Genomic DNA, 14,781 nt, shown 5'->3' on the forward strand with positions numbered 1-14,781 from the left:
AAAAAAATGTAAAAAAAAAAAAAGAATTGGAAGCAAAGACGCAAACAGATCATTGCACACCAATGTTCACAGCAGAATTACTCACAATAGAAAAATGGTTGGTAATAATCCAGATGTGTATAACACATGAATGGATTTTTTAAAATGTGGTATATCCATACAATGGAACATTAAATTACATTAGTCTTAATAAGGACTGAAATTATGACATATGCTACAACATGACAGAACTTGAAAATGTCATGCTAAGGGAAATAAGCCAGACACAAAAAGACAAATACTGTATAGTTCCACTTAAACGAGGTACCTAGTATAGGCAAATTCATATAGACAGAAAATAGGATTCAGGTTACCAGGGTTATGGAGAGGAGAGATTGGGGAGTTATTGTTCCATGGATACAGAGTTTCAGTTTGGGATGATGCAAACATTCTGGAAATGGATGGTCATGATGGATGCACAATATTGGGGGTGTACTTTATGCCAGTGAACCATACACTTCGAAATGGTTAAAATGGTCAACTTTATGTTCTGTACATTTTGCCATAATTTTAAAACTTGAGTTGTAAAAAAAGAAAACAATAATCTTTAAATCTTCCCATAAAAAATGTCCAGTCCAGATGACTTATTAGATGAGTTCTATCAGATCTTTTTTTGTACAGTATTTTCTGTTGGATTCTCTAAGTGCACACACAATGAAGATAATCATTAGTTCATGCCGCAGCTGTACTTGTATAGCTCTTGTACTTGCTCTTGAGCATCTTCCTTTGCTTTTACTGTCTCAACAAGTCCCTTATATTATTTCAGGTAGTTTTTTTCTGTCCTGAGAGGCACTGCTCCTGCTATATTTTCCCTATTTTTCAGGTGTATTTATAAAATGTGTTTTCACAGCTTGTTGCAAAAGCTTCTGTTCTTCTGTTGTCCAGGAGGTGAAACTTGTGCACGGACTTTCAAATTGTTCTAAAGGTGGTGTACTGTCAGCCTGCAGCATGACTCCCTGTGGTGTGCCGTCTTTTTGATGCAGGTCATGATTGTGGAGACTCTTTTTTTTACCAGCTCCATAAAAAGAATATGTGTTCATGAAATTGGCAACAGCTTCCTATGCTGCTGTGATTTATAAGAAATATACAGATGTGGTCATTCAGATGACCAAAATACATTTCTCATATATATTCGGTCTTCATCCATGGTTCCCAGCTCACATCTCCCAAAAACCTTGCAATTTCACAAGGTGTGAGAACAGTGGGAACATTTTTGCTATAAGATTTGGTCTCTTGTCCTCGGTTCTTGAAATTGCTTTTGAGCCATAAAGGTGATATGAGTGTCTCCTTATTCATAATAAGCCTCTTTCCACCACCACTGAGTTTACATCATGAAGTGACTTCGGAATGCACCTAAGGGTGGGGGCTGATTGCCAGGGGAACCAACCAAGAATGTCCTACCCCTGATTCTGGGGAGAGGGGAGAGGCTAAAGGTTGAATCAATCACCAATGGCCAAGGAATGGATCAGTCATGCCTATATAAAGTAATGAAACCTCCATAAAAAACAAATAGGGGGGTTCCAGTTGGTGAACATAAGAAGATCTGAGGAGAGCAGTGGACTCCAAGAGGGAATGGAAGCTCTATGCCCTTTTTCCATACCTCGCCTTGTGTACCTCTTCCACCTGCCTGTTCCTGAGTTATCCTTTTATAATAAACCAGTAATCTAACAAGTAAAATGTTTCTCTGAATTCTATGAACCACTCTAGCAAATTACTGAAACTCAAGTTGGGGGGTGTTGTTGGAACCTCCAATCTACAGCTAGTTGACAACCTGGACTTGATAGTGGCATCGGAAGTCCCACTTTCATGGGATTGAACCTGTGGGGTGTGATGCTATGTGTGGGTAGATACGTCAAAATGGAGTTAAACTGTAGGACACCCAGCTGGTGTCCAAGAATTACTTGTTGGTTTGGGGAACTCCACCCACATGTACCCACATACTATCTTCCATCTTGAATTTGTTCCAGCAAGGAAGAAGTTCACAGCTGTAATTAGTAATTGCAGATCAATTCTCTTCTGATCGGTTTTTACTGCCATTTCCACCTTTGACAGTTGATCTATCTGTATTCTTAGATGCTTGCCATATACAAGGTCTCAGGTTCTTCTTTCTCTTTTTTAATTTTCTCATTTGTTTCTACCATTTGTTTTACCAGAGCAGTCATTCCTATTTCTTTTGTAGATGTTGATGTGTTTCATTTAAGTACATAAGCTTGCTACTTAGAACCTATCTCAAAGATTTTCCCTCTAACTTGCTCCATCTCATTATCTGAAAAGTGATTCCAGGTCTTCCATGAATTATGAAGTCTTTGCCTTTCCCTTTTAATGGCTTTTTTCCCCCTGGGTATCCTTCCTTTCTTTGCCAATAACCTCCTCTCTTTTCTCCTGAGCTCTCCAAGCAGATTCTGATTCAGCCCATCTTTGTTTTTCTTTAGCTTTTGGCTCCTTCTGTTTTCCTTCTGCTTTTGCTTTCTTCTCTGCTCCTTTCTTGGCTTTTTCTTTTTCTTTTAAGAATTATTTTTACCCTTGCATCACAGCTCCATATACATTATCAAGTAATGTTCTCATTCAGTTCAGTTTTTTTTCCTTGATATCCTGTTGCTCTGTCATGCTTCTCAATCCATCTCCTCTCATTGTGACATCCTGCTTCTTTATTTAAATACAAAAATCCTCTCCAGGAGTAAAAACTATACCAGAAGGAATAAAATGTGTCTCCATCTTCAAATGGTGAATTCATATCACCAAGTTTAAGAGTATTTTTTATTATTTATCTAGAATTCCTGTCAAGCCTTGGGGAAACACTCTGAAGAAACTGCCCTTTGCTTCACTTTTATTTTAATTTGTTGTCAAGTTGGCTAACATATAGTGTATACAGTGTGATCTTGGTTTTGGGGGTAGATTCCCATGATTCATTGCTTACATACAACACCCAGTGCTCACCCCAATAAGTACCCTCCTCAATGCACTTTTAGCAGTAACTGAATTATGAAAAGTAAACTCTGTCTGTTAGATTCTCTTATTTTCAGTGGATCAGACATTTCAAAAGCTTTCATAATGCAAGTAGTTATGAAGTAGCCATGATCTTCTTTTATTGTTTCTTCAGCTGCTTTCAGTGATATTTTAACACCATTGCTTTATGAGCAGCTTTGGTCTGTCTCTGTGTAACTCTGTGTCTTACACAGGCAAGTCCAAAAACCACATAATGATTCTGATTCTTCCTGTCTTTGGGATCAAGTATTTTCAGCATGAGAAACCACCCTAATGATTCAGGCAGGCCAGGTCTAAGGACTCACAGGCAGGGTCCCACAGGACTAGTTAAGAGGGCCCCTGGCTTCAAGCAGTATGGAAATCAAACATGAGCTAGCAGGAAATGGGAGAAAAGTTTTTTGAAGATATAAAGAGAGCAGATACAGAAGGGCCATCTGGAAGACTTGAAAAGGAAAGGAGCTTGAGTCTCATCTTTGCTTGGGGTCTCAGGCTTTTACTGGTACTTGTGACCTGGTGCACGTGTCCTCTTAGGCATTCAGGAGCTAAGCAGAACAAGGGAAAGATCCAAGTGTCCTTCATGTCACTCATTCCCTGAATGAGTCTTGGCATCAAGATGTCTAGTGCCAGTGGTCTAGAATAGACACATGATGGCTCTGCCCAGGTCATTCCTTAGATATCATCTATTGTGCTGGAAGACTCCAAAGATATCATTATCTCTTTGTCCCTTAGGAGGAGGACATATGCTCTCTGCATTACAAGGCATGTGTAAGGTAGGTTGCAGGTACAGGTCCTAGCAAGAATAGAAGCCAGAAAAAAAGCAAAGAGGGGAAAAACAGTTTTTTCTCTCATGGGGTCCCTTGGGTTTTCCTGTCTCAGTAACTGTAATTCTTCATTTTCTGTTCCCTGTCACCACTCTTTTTTACCATCTGGTTCCAGAGGTCATAATGTGGTGATGGTAGTGCTTAGGCAAAGCCCTGTGAGTGCAGTGGTTCACATCCCAGTTGGAGAGCACATGAACATCCTTTCTGGCCCTGCCTCCAGGGCCCAGCCTTGTGCCTTGGTTCTATAAAGCCCAGGGAACAGCACATGAAGACAGCCAGTAACCACTTCCGGATGGAGCCTTCCTGGTGTGGTCATTTCCTGCACACTTTCAAAAAACATATCTTTTTAATTTTCTATAAACTGGTCCGGAGAATAGAAAAGGGGTGAAACTATCTTCCCTCCTCCATCTCCACTCATTCTGAGACCTTAGTGCCAAAACCAGACAAGGACAGTATGAGAAAGGAAATTTGCAGGCTGTCTATGTCTCATGAATATAGTTGCAAAAACTCCTAAACAAAATTGTAGCAACCCAAAGTTTAAAGTTATTTTTTTTTAATTACCCATGACCAGGAAAGTCTCATTTTAGAAAACCTAAAGATGTCATCCATCACGCCAGCAGACTGAGGAGAATTTAATAAGCATCTCAATAAATATTTGCAGAAAAAATTTTTTTCAGAACCCATTCATAACTTTAAAAAATATCTCCTACTACTAAAACTAGGAATAGAACTTCCTTAATCTGTCAAAGATGTATCTAAAACCTATGAATGCATCAGATAAAATGGGGAAATGTTAGAATCATTCTCTTCCAAAAGAAGATCAAAACCAGAAGTCATCTATCATCTTGATTATCTAAGAATGTACAGCATTCCTCGCCAAAGCAAAACAGCAAGAAAATGAAATTAACAGGAGCCGAGTAAAAGGCAGGGACCAGAGTACATGAAACAGCAATAGGAGTCTGATGTAGGCAGCCATGATTAAAATGAGGAACAAATTATATCCTAAATGAGCACTAAATATAAAGGGAAGTTGATAATTTCAGTGAGGCTCCTTTTATGTTCTTATGCTACTCTGCAAGTGTCCTTTCAAAGTTAACATGTTTTGTGAATGAAAAAAGTAAACAAAAATGGGCCAGACAATGAAACCTTTACTTTATGAAAATAAGAATATTTATACAAACCTGAATTTTTTTTAATACGAGTGGTGTTTCCTGATCCCATACATGGACAGTTCCTCCATCAGTAATATATGATTTACATGCTGTCACCATTTGATTTGTTACCTAAAATAAATACAAGTCCAAAATAACTACAAGTAGAGAGAGAAATAAAATTTAAGATTTTTAAATACAACCATAAAAATATGATGAATAGTAAATTTATAAGATGAATCACAATATAAAAAATAAAGAAATACACATTCTAGTCCAAACCAAGGGAAATTCAAATTTTTGACTGCATTTGAGTCAATGTCACCAGGGCCATAAATTTCAGAGTCAACTTTATTTTCCTTTTGTTTATTTTTCCTCTAATTAAGATCCAAGTGTGATTCTTTGCCATTCTTCAACATGCAAACTAAATTTAAAGTTAAGGTTAATCCTCCAAAATAGTGGGAGAAAAAAGACAGTTACTTAAATGGTCAGGGGGTTAGACTGAGATGTCAGGCTGAACCAAAGACATTTTGGAGAATTCAAAATATGGAAAGCACATGATATCAAATTTTCAGCAAGTGGGGAGCGGGGGGAAGACTAGAGAAAACCAGAACCCAGTTCTGGAGAAGGTTACCACGAAGGTGGAACATTTATGGGAAATCTTCGAGATGGGAGATAATGAAAGGTGACCCATGTTTGCTTGCTGCACACTGAAATTGGAGCAATTGTATAGTAGGTAACAATGACATATGCTGACAGGACAAAGCCATGAGTGTGGACTACACCCCAAGTAGCTTCTGCACCCCAGGAGGACATGTCAGAGAAAAAGCTCTTGACTCCCCCCCACCAACACACACACACAGGAGACGGACTACAAGAAACAGAACAGGAAGGCAAATTGGAAGTCAAAGACAAAGATGGGCAGACAACTAAGAATCACCAAACAATTAAAGAAAATAATCATGGTAATAGAGAGATTAAAGTCAATAAAGAGGAAATATAAAAATATATATATGTAATATATTTAAAAATATCTTTTATTAACTAAATTAGTTGAGGAGAAAGATATGAGAGTATTGGATCATGAAAAGAAAACAACTAGAGCACTTGGAATTTGAAATTTTTATTATGAAAAAAAATTTTATTGATGAACTGACTGGCATCTGGAACATAAATGAAGAGCACGTGAGTGAATTGAAAGGTCAAAGAACAGAAAGTGACAAAAAAAATGAAGAGAAATGGAAGTTAGATTCAAGGGGAGAGGATACATTGAACAGGTAGGTAAGGAATACTCAAAACCAAAAGAAGAAAATTCCTCAGGAATGGAGAAAAAAGTCTTTGGATTGAAATAATCCAGCAAATACAGAACAATATAAATGTAAAAAGAACCACATCACTTTGAAATTTTAGAAGTTCAAGGATAAAGAAAAAAAATCCTAAAATCTTCTTAAAAGAGTAAGATAGGTTACCTACAAAGGAAAAATAATCAGATGACCATCAAATTTCCCATCAACTGTACTGGAATAGGAGACCATATCTTCAAGTTTCCAGGAGAAAATTATGTTGAACTTGGGATCTCAGTCAAACTAACTTCTGAGTGGCAAGACAAAATGAATCTATTTTTATACATTCAGGAATTCATGAGGTTCACCACACACAGACTCTCTCTCTGAAAGAACCACTTGAGAATACTTTTCAGCCAAAGAAATAATAAATCGAAGATGGAGGAAGATGTGGAAATCACCAAGCAGTGGTGATCAAAGAAACTAACAATGCTTAGATTTTAGTCTGAGTACATATGGATTTATAATGTTAACAAAATATTAGGCAAAATAGTTTTAAAATAATAACAAAAATATAGAGTGAGAAATCTCAGTGTGGGACATATAACAAGAAAGAGAGACAAGTGATGGGGGGAAATCCTAACCTTCTTGCCTTGTCTAGGAAATGAATGATGATTAAATCTATTGACTGCCAAAACAGAGAGATGAAATGTGACTGTTACTTTACATATTTATGTTCTTCTTGAATCACAAAGAAATTCTATTCATGTGTTTCATGGATGATTTTTCAAATAATTTAAGTGATGAACCATATGTCATCAGAGGAAGATTTTACACAAACTATAGGGCCCGTGGGAGAGACTAAAGATGCATTGGTAATAGTAAATACAATTCTTAGGTCCTGAGCAACACTATCTGGACAGACTAAATTAGAAAAGCATCAGCTACATTTAAACAAAAAGTCTGAGGACTTACCTCTAACAAGAAGAAGGTACACTTTCAGTTAAGTACAACTGACCAGTAAACATCTTTCATTTCTTCTCCACTGGAAGTATTAAAATCTGTACCTCTGAGAGGGACCCAAACTTCCCACTTCCCTTCCCTGGCCCAGAGGGAAAGGATTGTTAACTTTTTTTACAGGGTTACATGTGTGGTTTCTTTCCTTGGAAACTTACTTTGATAAACAATGAAGTCATTCTCTCTGAGGTATTATAATACCGTGACACACTGTGAATCATTCTGATGGCATTAATCAAATTTTGTATCCCATGTGCCATGGAAACCTAAAATTGGAATATATTAAGGGAAATCCATCATATATTTATAATTCTAATAAATAAAATTCTATAATATTCAAAACTCTAAACATGCATAAAATAAGGTTGACATTTTGATCTTAAAGTCAAATTTTACCAAATGTAATGTAGTGCCGTAGACTGGATCTTAGAACAGACAAAGGACATCAGTTTTGACAAATGTACCAAGGAAATGCAAGATGTTAACAGGAGAAATTGGGTGAAGAGGATTCTGTACTGTCATTGTAACCTATCTGTACATCTAAACTTAAAAGTTTGTTTAAAAGTAAAATTTTTAGAGGTGAAACTGATTTTAAGGCTGAATAGCTCAAGATAATCTATTTAAAGATGAAGAAACTTGATATCTTAAAGGGTAAAGTGACTTGCTTATGGCCAGAAAGCTAGTTAAAAACAGACATCAGACTAGAACTTATTTCCACTTAGGCAATTCAATTCACCTTTCAGCAAACCTACTAAATACCAGCAGTTTGGGAAGATACTGGGAGAAATTCAAATATAAGAAAATTTCTGGAGGAGATCACAACAGAGTGGAAGAGATGCATGCAAAACAGTGAAACAAATGGAAAAGCATCCAGCAAAGGAGAATAAGTACAAGAGAGACATAAACCATTACTAATGTATATTGAATGCTTACTATATGCCAGGCAATAGGCAAAGAGCTTCACATATTACCTTAGTTTATGCTGACTATCATTTAAGGTAGATTGATCATCAGCTATGAAACATCACTGATTATAAGATGGCACCAATTCTTTACATGCTACTGAGAAAGGAAAAAAATGCTCGATATGGGGAGTCTTAACTCTCCCATAAAACTAATTCACCAACAGGCTATATGTCTTCTGTAAAAGTAATCATGACATAAACAAGCCATGGAGAAAATGACAGGAACTAAGCTTCCAGGTCCAAATTTTGCTCCTTGGGTAGGGTCAGAGAATAAACTGTCCTGAGGCTTTGTACCACAGGCTGGTTACTTACTCACCATAGTCTGAATTCATACCAATGTTACCAAAAAATAAAACAAAAAGCACTACCCAAGAAGAAAACTAATAATCTAAGATGGTGTCAGTCACATCCATAATAATTCCTAAGACTGGACTCTCTATAAGATGTGCTCTGAGTACAGAGATGTTAAGTGTGAAAAAGATGTGTCATAGAACCAAAAAAAAGTCTTATGATTATTCCCATTGTGCAGATGAGAAAATAGAGAAGTAGGGAAGTTAAGTACCTTGTCCAAGATCCCACAGCTGCTATATAACCACAGTTAGGTGCCTGAGATTTTGAGACCCTGCTTTTAACTATGACACAAATCAGAATGGAAGAACAGGTCAATGGCTGTTCCACCATCAAGGAGCTTGCCTTTTAATTATTAGGATAATATGTAAAAGATGTTTTTAGTAAGGACAAAATAAATAAAACCAGAAATAACAACTACTGAATAGTTTACTGTATGTCCTAGGTATCAAGTGTAACTATGGCTTAATTAAATCAATTGTATCTGGCTTATGGAAATTAACATCATTATTTTGCAGGTAACCTTGTATGTTAGAATTCATATTATATGTGTTATGTGTATATCAGAAAGAGTCTAATAAAAATAATCCTTGGAGGAGTGCCTTCCACTCTCAATAAAGCAAGTCTACAGAATACCCCTAACTCTAGAGAAGAAGGCTCAGAGAGAGCACCAAATGGGTCCATCAGGAAAATAACCTTCATCTAAATTTTAAACATCATTTATAAGAGAAGCTCCCTGAGCACATAATTCTTACCTATTTTTACTCAGTGTTCAATACTTTATATGTAAAACATACAACAATAGATATACCAATACCAGAAAGTGCAATAGCAAGATAATAAAAGGAAACATTAAACATAAAATTCATAAAACTTTTCAAGAAGAAATGGAAGCATGAGTCCTGTATACTTTTCCTGCTCAAATGTGAGTTACAACCTAAACTAAAGCAATTGCTCTTTGCTTTTAATGAGACTAACAAAAAATGAGAATAAAAAGAATAGTGACTGCATCGAAGATAGTGAGTATATGAGGGGAAAGCAATTATATGACAATACTATTAGTACTTCTTCAATATCAAAGATAATGTTTGAAACATTCCTGAATCAGAGAATATAAAAAGCTCAATAACAAAATAATAATAATAATGTATATCCATGGCTAGAGCAATTGAATAACAATTTTTTAAATTACTAGGATGAAAAGAACACCAGAACTAAAAGATATGAATATTCTATAAATTTAAACAAGTCTTTTAAACCAAGAAGTTGAAATTAGTACACCTAAAAATCTAGAGGTCTTGATAACAATAAAAAGGCTTGTACCTTTCTTCCAAGTTTATTTTTTACAATGAAAAGCTTTAAATAATATAGAAAGTGCAGAGAATAGTATAATGATCAGTTATATCCATCACTACACTTGACAAATGTTAACATTTTGCTATATTTGTTTCGTCCATTATTTTTTACATCAAGATCTACTTGCAGGTAGTCCTGCTAGAATAGACTTTAGATATATGTATACTTAATATTTGAATCTTCATCTCTTTTTTAAAAATCGTGTAATGTTTTATTTATTTTTGAGAGAAAAATAGAGACAGCATAAGCAGGGGAAGGTCAGAGAGAGACACACACACAGAATCTGAAGACAGGCTCCAGGCTCATGAGCTGTCAGCACAGAGCCCGACATGGGGCTTGAACCCACGAACCGTGAGATCATGACCTGAGCTGAAGTTAGATGCTTAACCAACTGAGCCATCCAGGTGCCCCTGAATCTTCAACTCTTGAATAACTCCAAATGCATGTGATATATGATAATTCTGATTTTTCTTAGAAACAGATTTTAATTGCATATGCTATAAAGCTGGGGAATCAAGTCACATATAAGTGAGATCACACAGTATTTGTCTTTCTGTCTGACTTACTTCACTTCACATAATGCCCTCAAGGTCCATCCATGTCACAAATGGCAGGATTTCCTTCTTTCACATAAGTGAATAATTTCTTTTCATGTTTTCACGGGTTATCAGGATGACTTCTTTGGGAAAATGTTTCTTCAGTCCTGCCCATTTTTTTATTGTATTATTTGTGTTTGTATTGAGTTGTCTAAATTCTTACATGTTTTGAACATGAATTCTTTATCTGACATATGGTTTGCAATTATTCTCTCCCATTCCATAGCTGCCTTTACATTTTGTTGATTAGTTCTTTTGCTGTGCAGAAGTTTTTTAGTTTGATATAGTTGCACTTATTTTTGGCTTCTGTTGCTTGTATTTTTGATATAATATCCAAAGAATTATCCCTAAAGCCAGTGTCAAGAAGATTTTTCCCTATGTTTTCTTCCAGGAATTTTACGGTTTCAGGTGGTACACTAAAGTCTTTAACTCACTCCAAGTTGATTTTTGTGAGCAATGCAATATAGGGGTCTAATTTCATTCTTTTGCATATGATTATTCAGTTTTCCCAATACCATTTATTGAAGAGACTATCCTTTCCTCATTGAGTATTCTTTTTTTTTTTTTACAAATAGTTTATTGTCAAATTAGTTTCCACATAACACTCAGTGCTCATCCCCACAAGTGTCCTCCTCCATGCCCATCCCCCTCCCCCCCATCAGTCCTCAGTTTTTGTCAGCATTCAAGAGTCTCTCATGGTTTGCCTCTCTCCCTTTCCCCCACCATTTCCCCCCTTCTTCTCCCCCTTGGTCCTCCGTCAAGTTCCTCCTAATCCTCCTATACGTGCAAACATATGATATTTGTCCTTCTCTGCCTGACTTATTTCGCTCAGCATAACACCCTCAAGGTCCATCCATGTTGCTACACATGGCCAGATTTCTTTGTTTCTCATTGCCATGTAGTATTCCATGGTATAGATAAACCACATCTTCTTGATCCATTCGTCTGTGGATGGCCACTTAGGCTCTTTCCATATTTTACCTATTGTGGAGAGTGCTGCTATGAACATTGGGGTACATGTGCTCCTATGCACCTCATTGAGTATTCTTAGCTCCTCTGTCAAAAATTTTTGACCATATATGTGAGGATTCATTTCTCTTGTTTCTGACTGATTGATGTGTCTATTGTTATACTATACTGCTTTGGTTACTATAGCTTTGCAGTATAACTTGAAATCGTGAAGTGCAATGTCTCTAGCTTCATTCTTCTTTCTCAGGATTGTTTTGACTAGTAGAGGTCTTTTGTGGTTCCATACAAATTTCAGGATTTTTTTTCCACTATTGAAAAAAAATGTCATCGGAATTTGATAGAGATTGTACTGAATATACAGATGGCTTTGGGTAATGTGGAAATTTTAACAATATTCATTCTTCCATTCCTTGAACATGGGATATCTTCCCATTTCTTTCTGTAGTGCTTTGATGTCAGGGTAACGCTGGTTGCGCATTCTCTCTTGCTCAGTCCTAGATCATTCACCCTAGGGGAAGAAAGTTACCCTCAGGAAAGACTCATGTTGTATGGAACTGGGACCTGCCAGCAACCATGTGACAGAGCTTAGAAGTGGACCCTCCAACTATTAGTCTCCACTTCCAATGAGACCACATTCCTAGCTAACAGTTTGTCCACAACTTCATGAGGCACCATGAGGCAGAGGCTCAAACTATGGTATGCCTGGATTCTTCATTTATAGGAACTGTGTTTTATGCAAATCAGTTCTGGGGTAATTTGTTATGCAGCAATGGATTAATTAGTTTAATTCACAAATGAGATTATACTCATGATAATGTCAAATATTTAAATGTAGTTTAGAATAATAAATAAGTTTATAATTCAGGATAGCTGTATAACAGAAAAATATATTTTTTAAAAAATTGTTTTAATGTTTATTTTTAAGAGAGAGAAACATACAAAGTGCAAGCAGGGGAGAGGTGGAGAGAGAGGGAGATGCAGGAGAGGGGCAGGAGAGAGGGAGATACAGAAACGGAAGCAGGCTCCAGGCTCTGAGCTATTAGCACAGAGCCTGATGTGGGGCTCAAACCCACGAACCATGAGATCATGATCTGAGCCAAAGTCAGACGTTTAACTGACTGAGCCACCCAGGCACCCCAGGAAAATATATATTTTAAATAACTTTTCTGCAGTATACACTTCCCAATACACATATATTAAAGTTATTTTTAAATGAGTTATTTTTCAAAGTACTTTAAAAAACATACTTACTAGGTCATAGTTATAGAGAGGTTGACATACTTTTTCTAAAGTATATAAATATCTGACATTATCTTTTGATTCATTTGCTGTATCTGTTATTCTTGCATCCAAATCACGCCAATTCTAAAGGAAAAAATGTATAAGAATTCCATGAAACATCCAAATATATCACTGTACTTAATTTTAATGAAGAAATTCAGGCTATCTTCCCTAATCATACATACACTAAAATAGTTGATAGTGAAATGTGATTGACACATCTCTTTCTTATATTATTTAAGACTTAAAATTATCATAAATATCTTAAATGATTTACCGAAACTAAAGACTCATTCTGTTTGTAATTAACATTTTGTCTATAGGCTTAAACTGGAATTGCTATCTGGAGTGACTTTTCTAGGTTAGTTATTTATGACATTACATTATTTTGGATCTTTGAGAATAGGGCATATAGCTAGACAGATAGATATAGGTATATAGATAAATATAAAGATAGGGATAAATTCTTTAAAAGAAAGAATACAGAAACATAAAAGAACCCAGAAAAAATCAAACCAAACTGTGGACTGGTGGACATGAGCTATCTAACAAGAGCACACTTTTGCTTTTGACTTTCTATATAGTTTTTTAGTTCAATGAGACTCTACTGATTCACAATTTCAAAAACAACTTAAAAATAAATAGCAATAGTTCCATAATAGTATTGTCAAAATCTATATGCAAAATATTGAGAAATAAATCTTCATTTATACTTCCTTTTCCTCTTTGGAAATAATTGTAGAATATGAGAAAGTCTCACTCAAAGATTAACACTTCTAAATACATGGTTCCAGTATACAATGTGAAGAAGTAGTTCAAGAAGGGTAATATTCTAGTTGGTTGTTCTGAAGTATATCAAATTTTAAAATAAAAGGCCTTCTACCTTTAACAGTTTGGAGTGTGCAACATTAAGCACATTTATGACAGCCTTACAACTTGGCCCTTTAATCTGTTCAATGATATAATTGAATTTGGCTGACATGCGTTTCCAGTGCTCTAATTCGGTAAGTGGACCTGAATCATCAGCTTCTTTCCTCATCTGCTCACTCTCAATAAGTACCTGCAATCAAAAAAAATTCAAAGAATTTAGGAATGCTATTTTCTTCTTTGGTAAAACCTCATTGTTTATATATTTTCAAAGGAAGCTAAAAATTTTTATAAATAATATTCAACACTAAAGAATATTAAAAACTCTCAGCAAACTGGGGCACTTGGGTGGCTCAGTCAGTTAAGTGTCTGGCTTCCACTCAGGTCATGATCTCACGGTTTGTGAATTCAGGCCCGGAGTCAGGATCTGTGCTGACACCTGCTTCAGATTCTGTCTCCATCTCTCTCTGCCCCTCCCCCACTTGCACTCTGTCTCTCTCTTAAAAATAAACATTTAAAAAAATTTCTTTAATCAATAAATAATAGAGATTATAACCCAAAAAATAAAAAAATAAAAAAATTTCTTTAACTCTTAGCAAACTAAGAACAAAGGGGAACTCCTTTAACATGATAAATAGTATCTACCAAAAATCTACAACAAATCTCATACTTAACGATGAACTTTTAGAAAATATCACTTTAAAACCAAGTAAAGAAAATTTTGCCACTAACACCACCCACTTCTATTCAACGTGGTAATGGAGGTCTCCAAACAAGAAGAGCAACCAAAAGGCATAAGAATTGGAAATAAAAAAAAAACAATAATGGCAGTGTGCCTGGGTGGTTCAGTCAGTTGAGCATCAGACTCTTGATTTCAGCTAAGGTCATGATCTCATGGCTGTGTGATTGAACTCCACATCTGATTTAGCACTAGGTGTGGAGCCTGTTTAAGATTCTCTCTCCCTCTTTCTGCCTTTCTTGTGTGTTCTCTCTCAAAAAAAATTATCATCATCAAAGATGATATGTTTGGCTACATCTTTAAAATTCAAGAATATCTAAAGACAAACTTTTACAATAAGTAAAAGTGAACAATTCAGTAAGGT

At 35.9% G+C, this 14,781-nt stretch overlaps 1 protein-coding gene and 1 pseudogene across 1 annotated transcript in view; both read right to left on the reverse strand.

Annotated features, from left to right (window-relative positions):
- Positions 1–14,781, reverse strand: part of DNAH8 (dynein axonemal heavy chain 8) — a 318,105-nt gene that overhangs the window by 289,257 nt on the left and 14,067 nt on the right. The window contains exons 4-7 of the mRNA XM_039235325.1: positions 13,695–13,871; positions 12,782–12,895; positions 7,455–7,562; positions 5,027–5,128 (exon numbers count right to left, since the gene is read on the reverse strand). Of these exons, the coding sequence (XP_039091256.1) occupies positions 5,027–5,128; positions 7,455–7,562; positions 12,782–12,895; positions 13,695–13,871 (501 nt within the window). The remainder of the gene's footprint in view (positions 1–5,026; positions 5,129–7,454; positions 7,563–12,781; positions 12,896–13,694; positions 13,872–14,781) is intronic.
- Positions 1,903–2,788, reverse strand: LOC120233789 (annotated as a pseudogene).

This window comes from Hyaena hyaena, unplaced genomic scaffold (genome assembly GCF_003009895.1).
Source record: "Hyaena hyaena isolate Hyena2069 unplaced genomic scaffold, ASM300989v1 scaffold_96, whole genome shotgun sequence".
Lineage (NCBI taxonomy): Eukaryota > Metazoa > Chordata > Mammalia > Carnivora > Hyaenidae > Hyaena > Hyaena hyaena.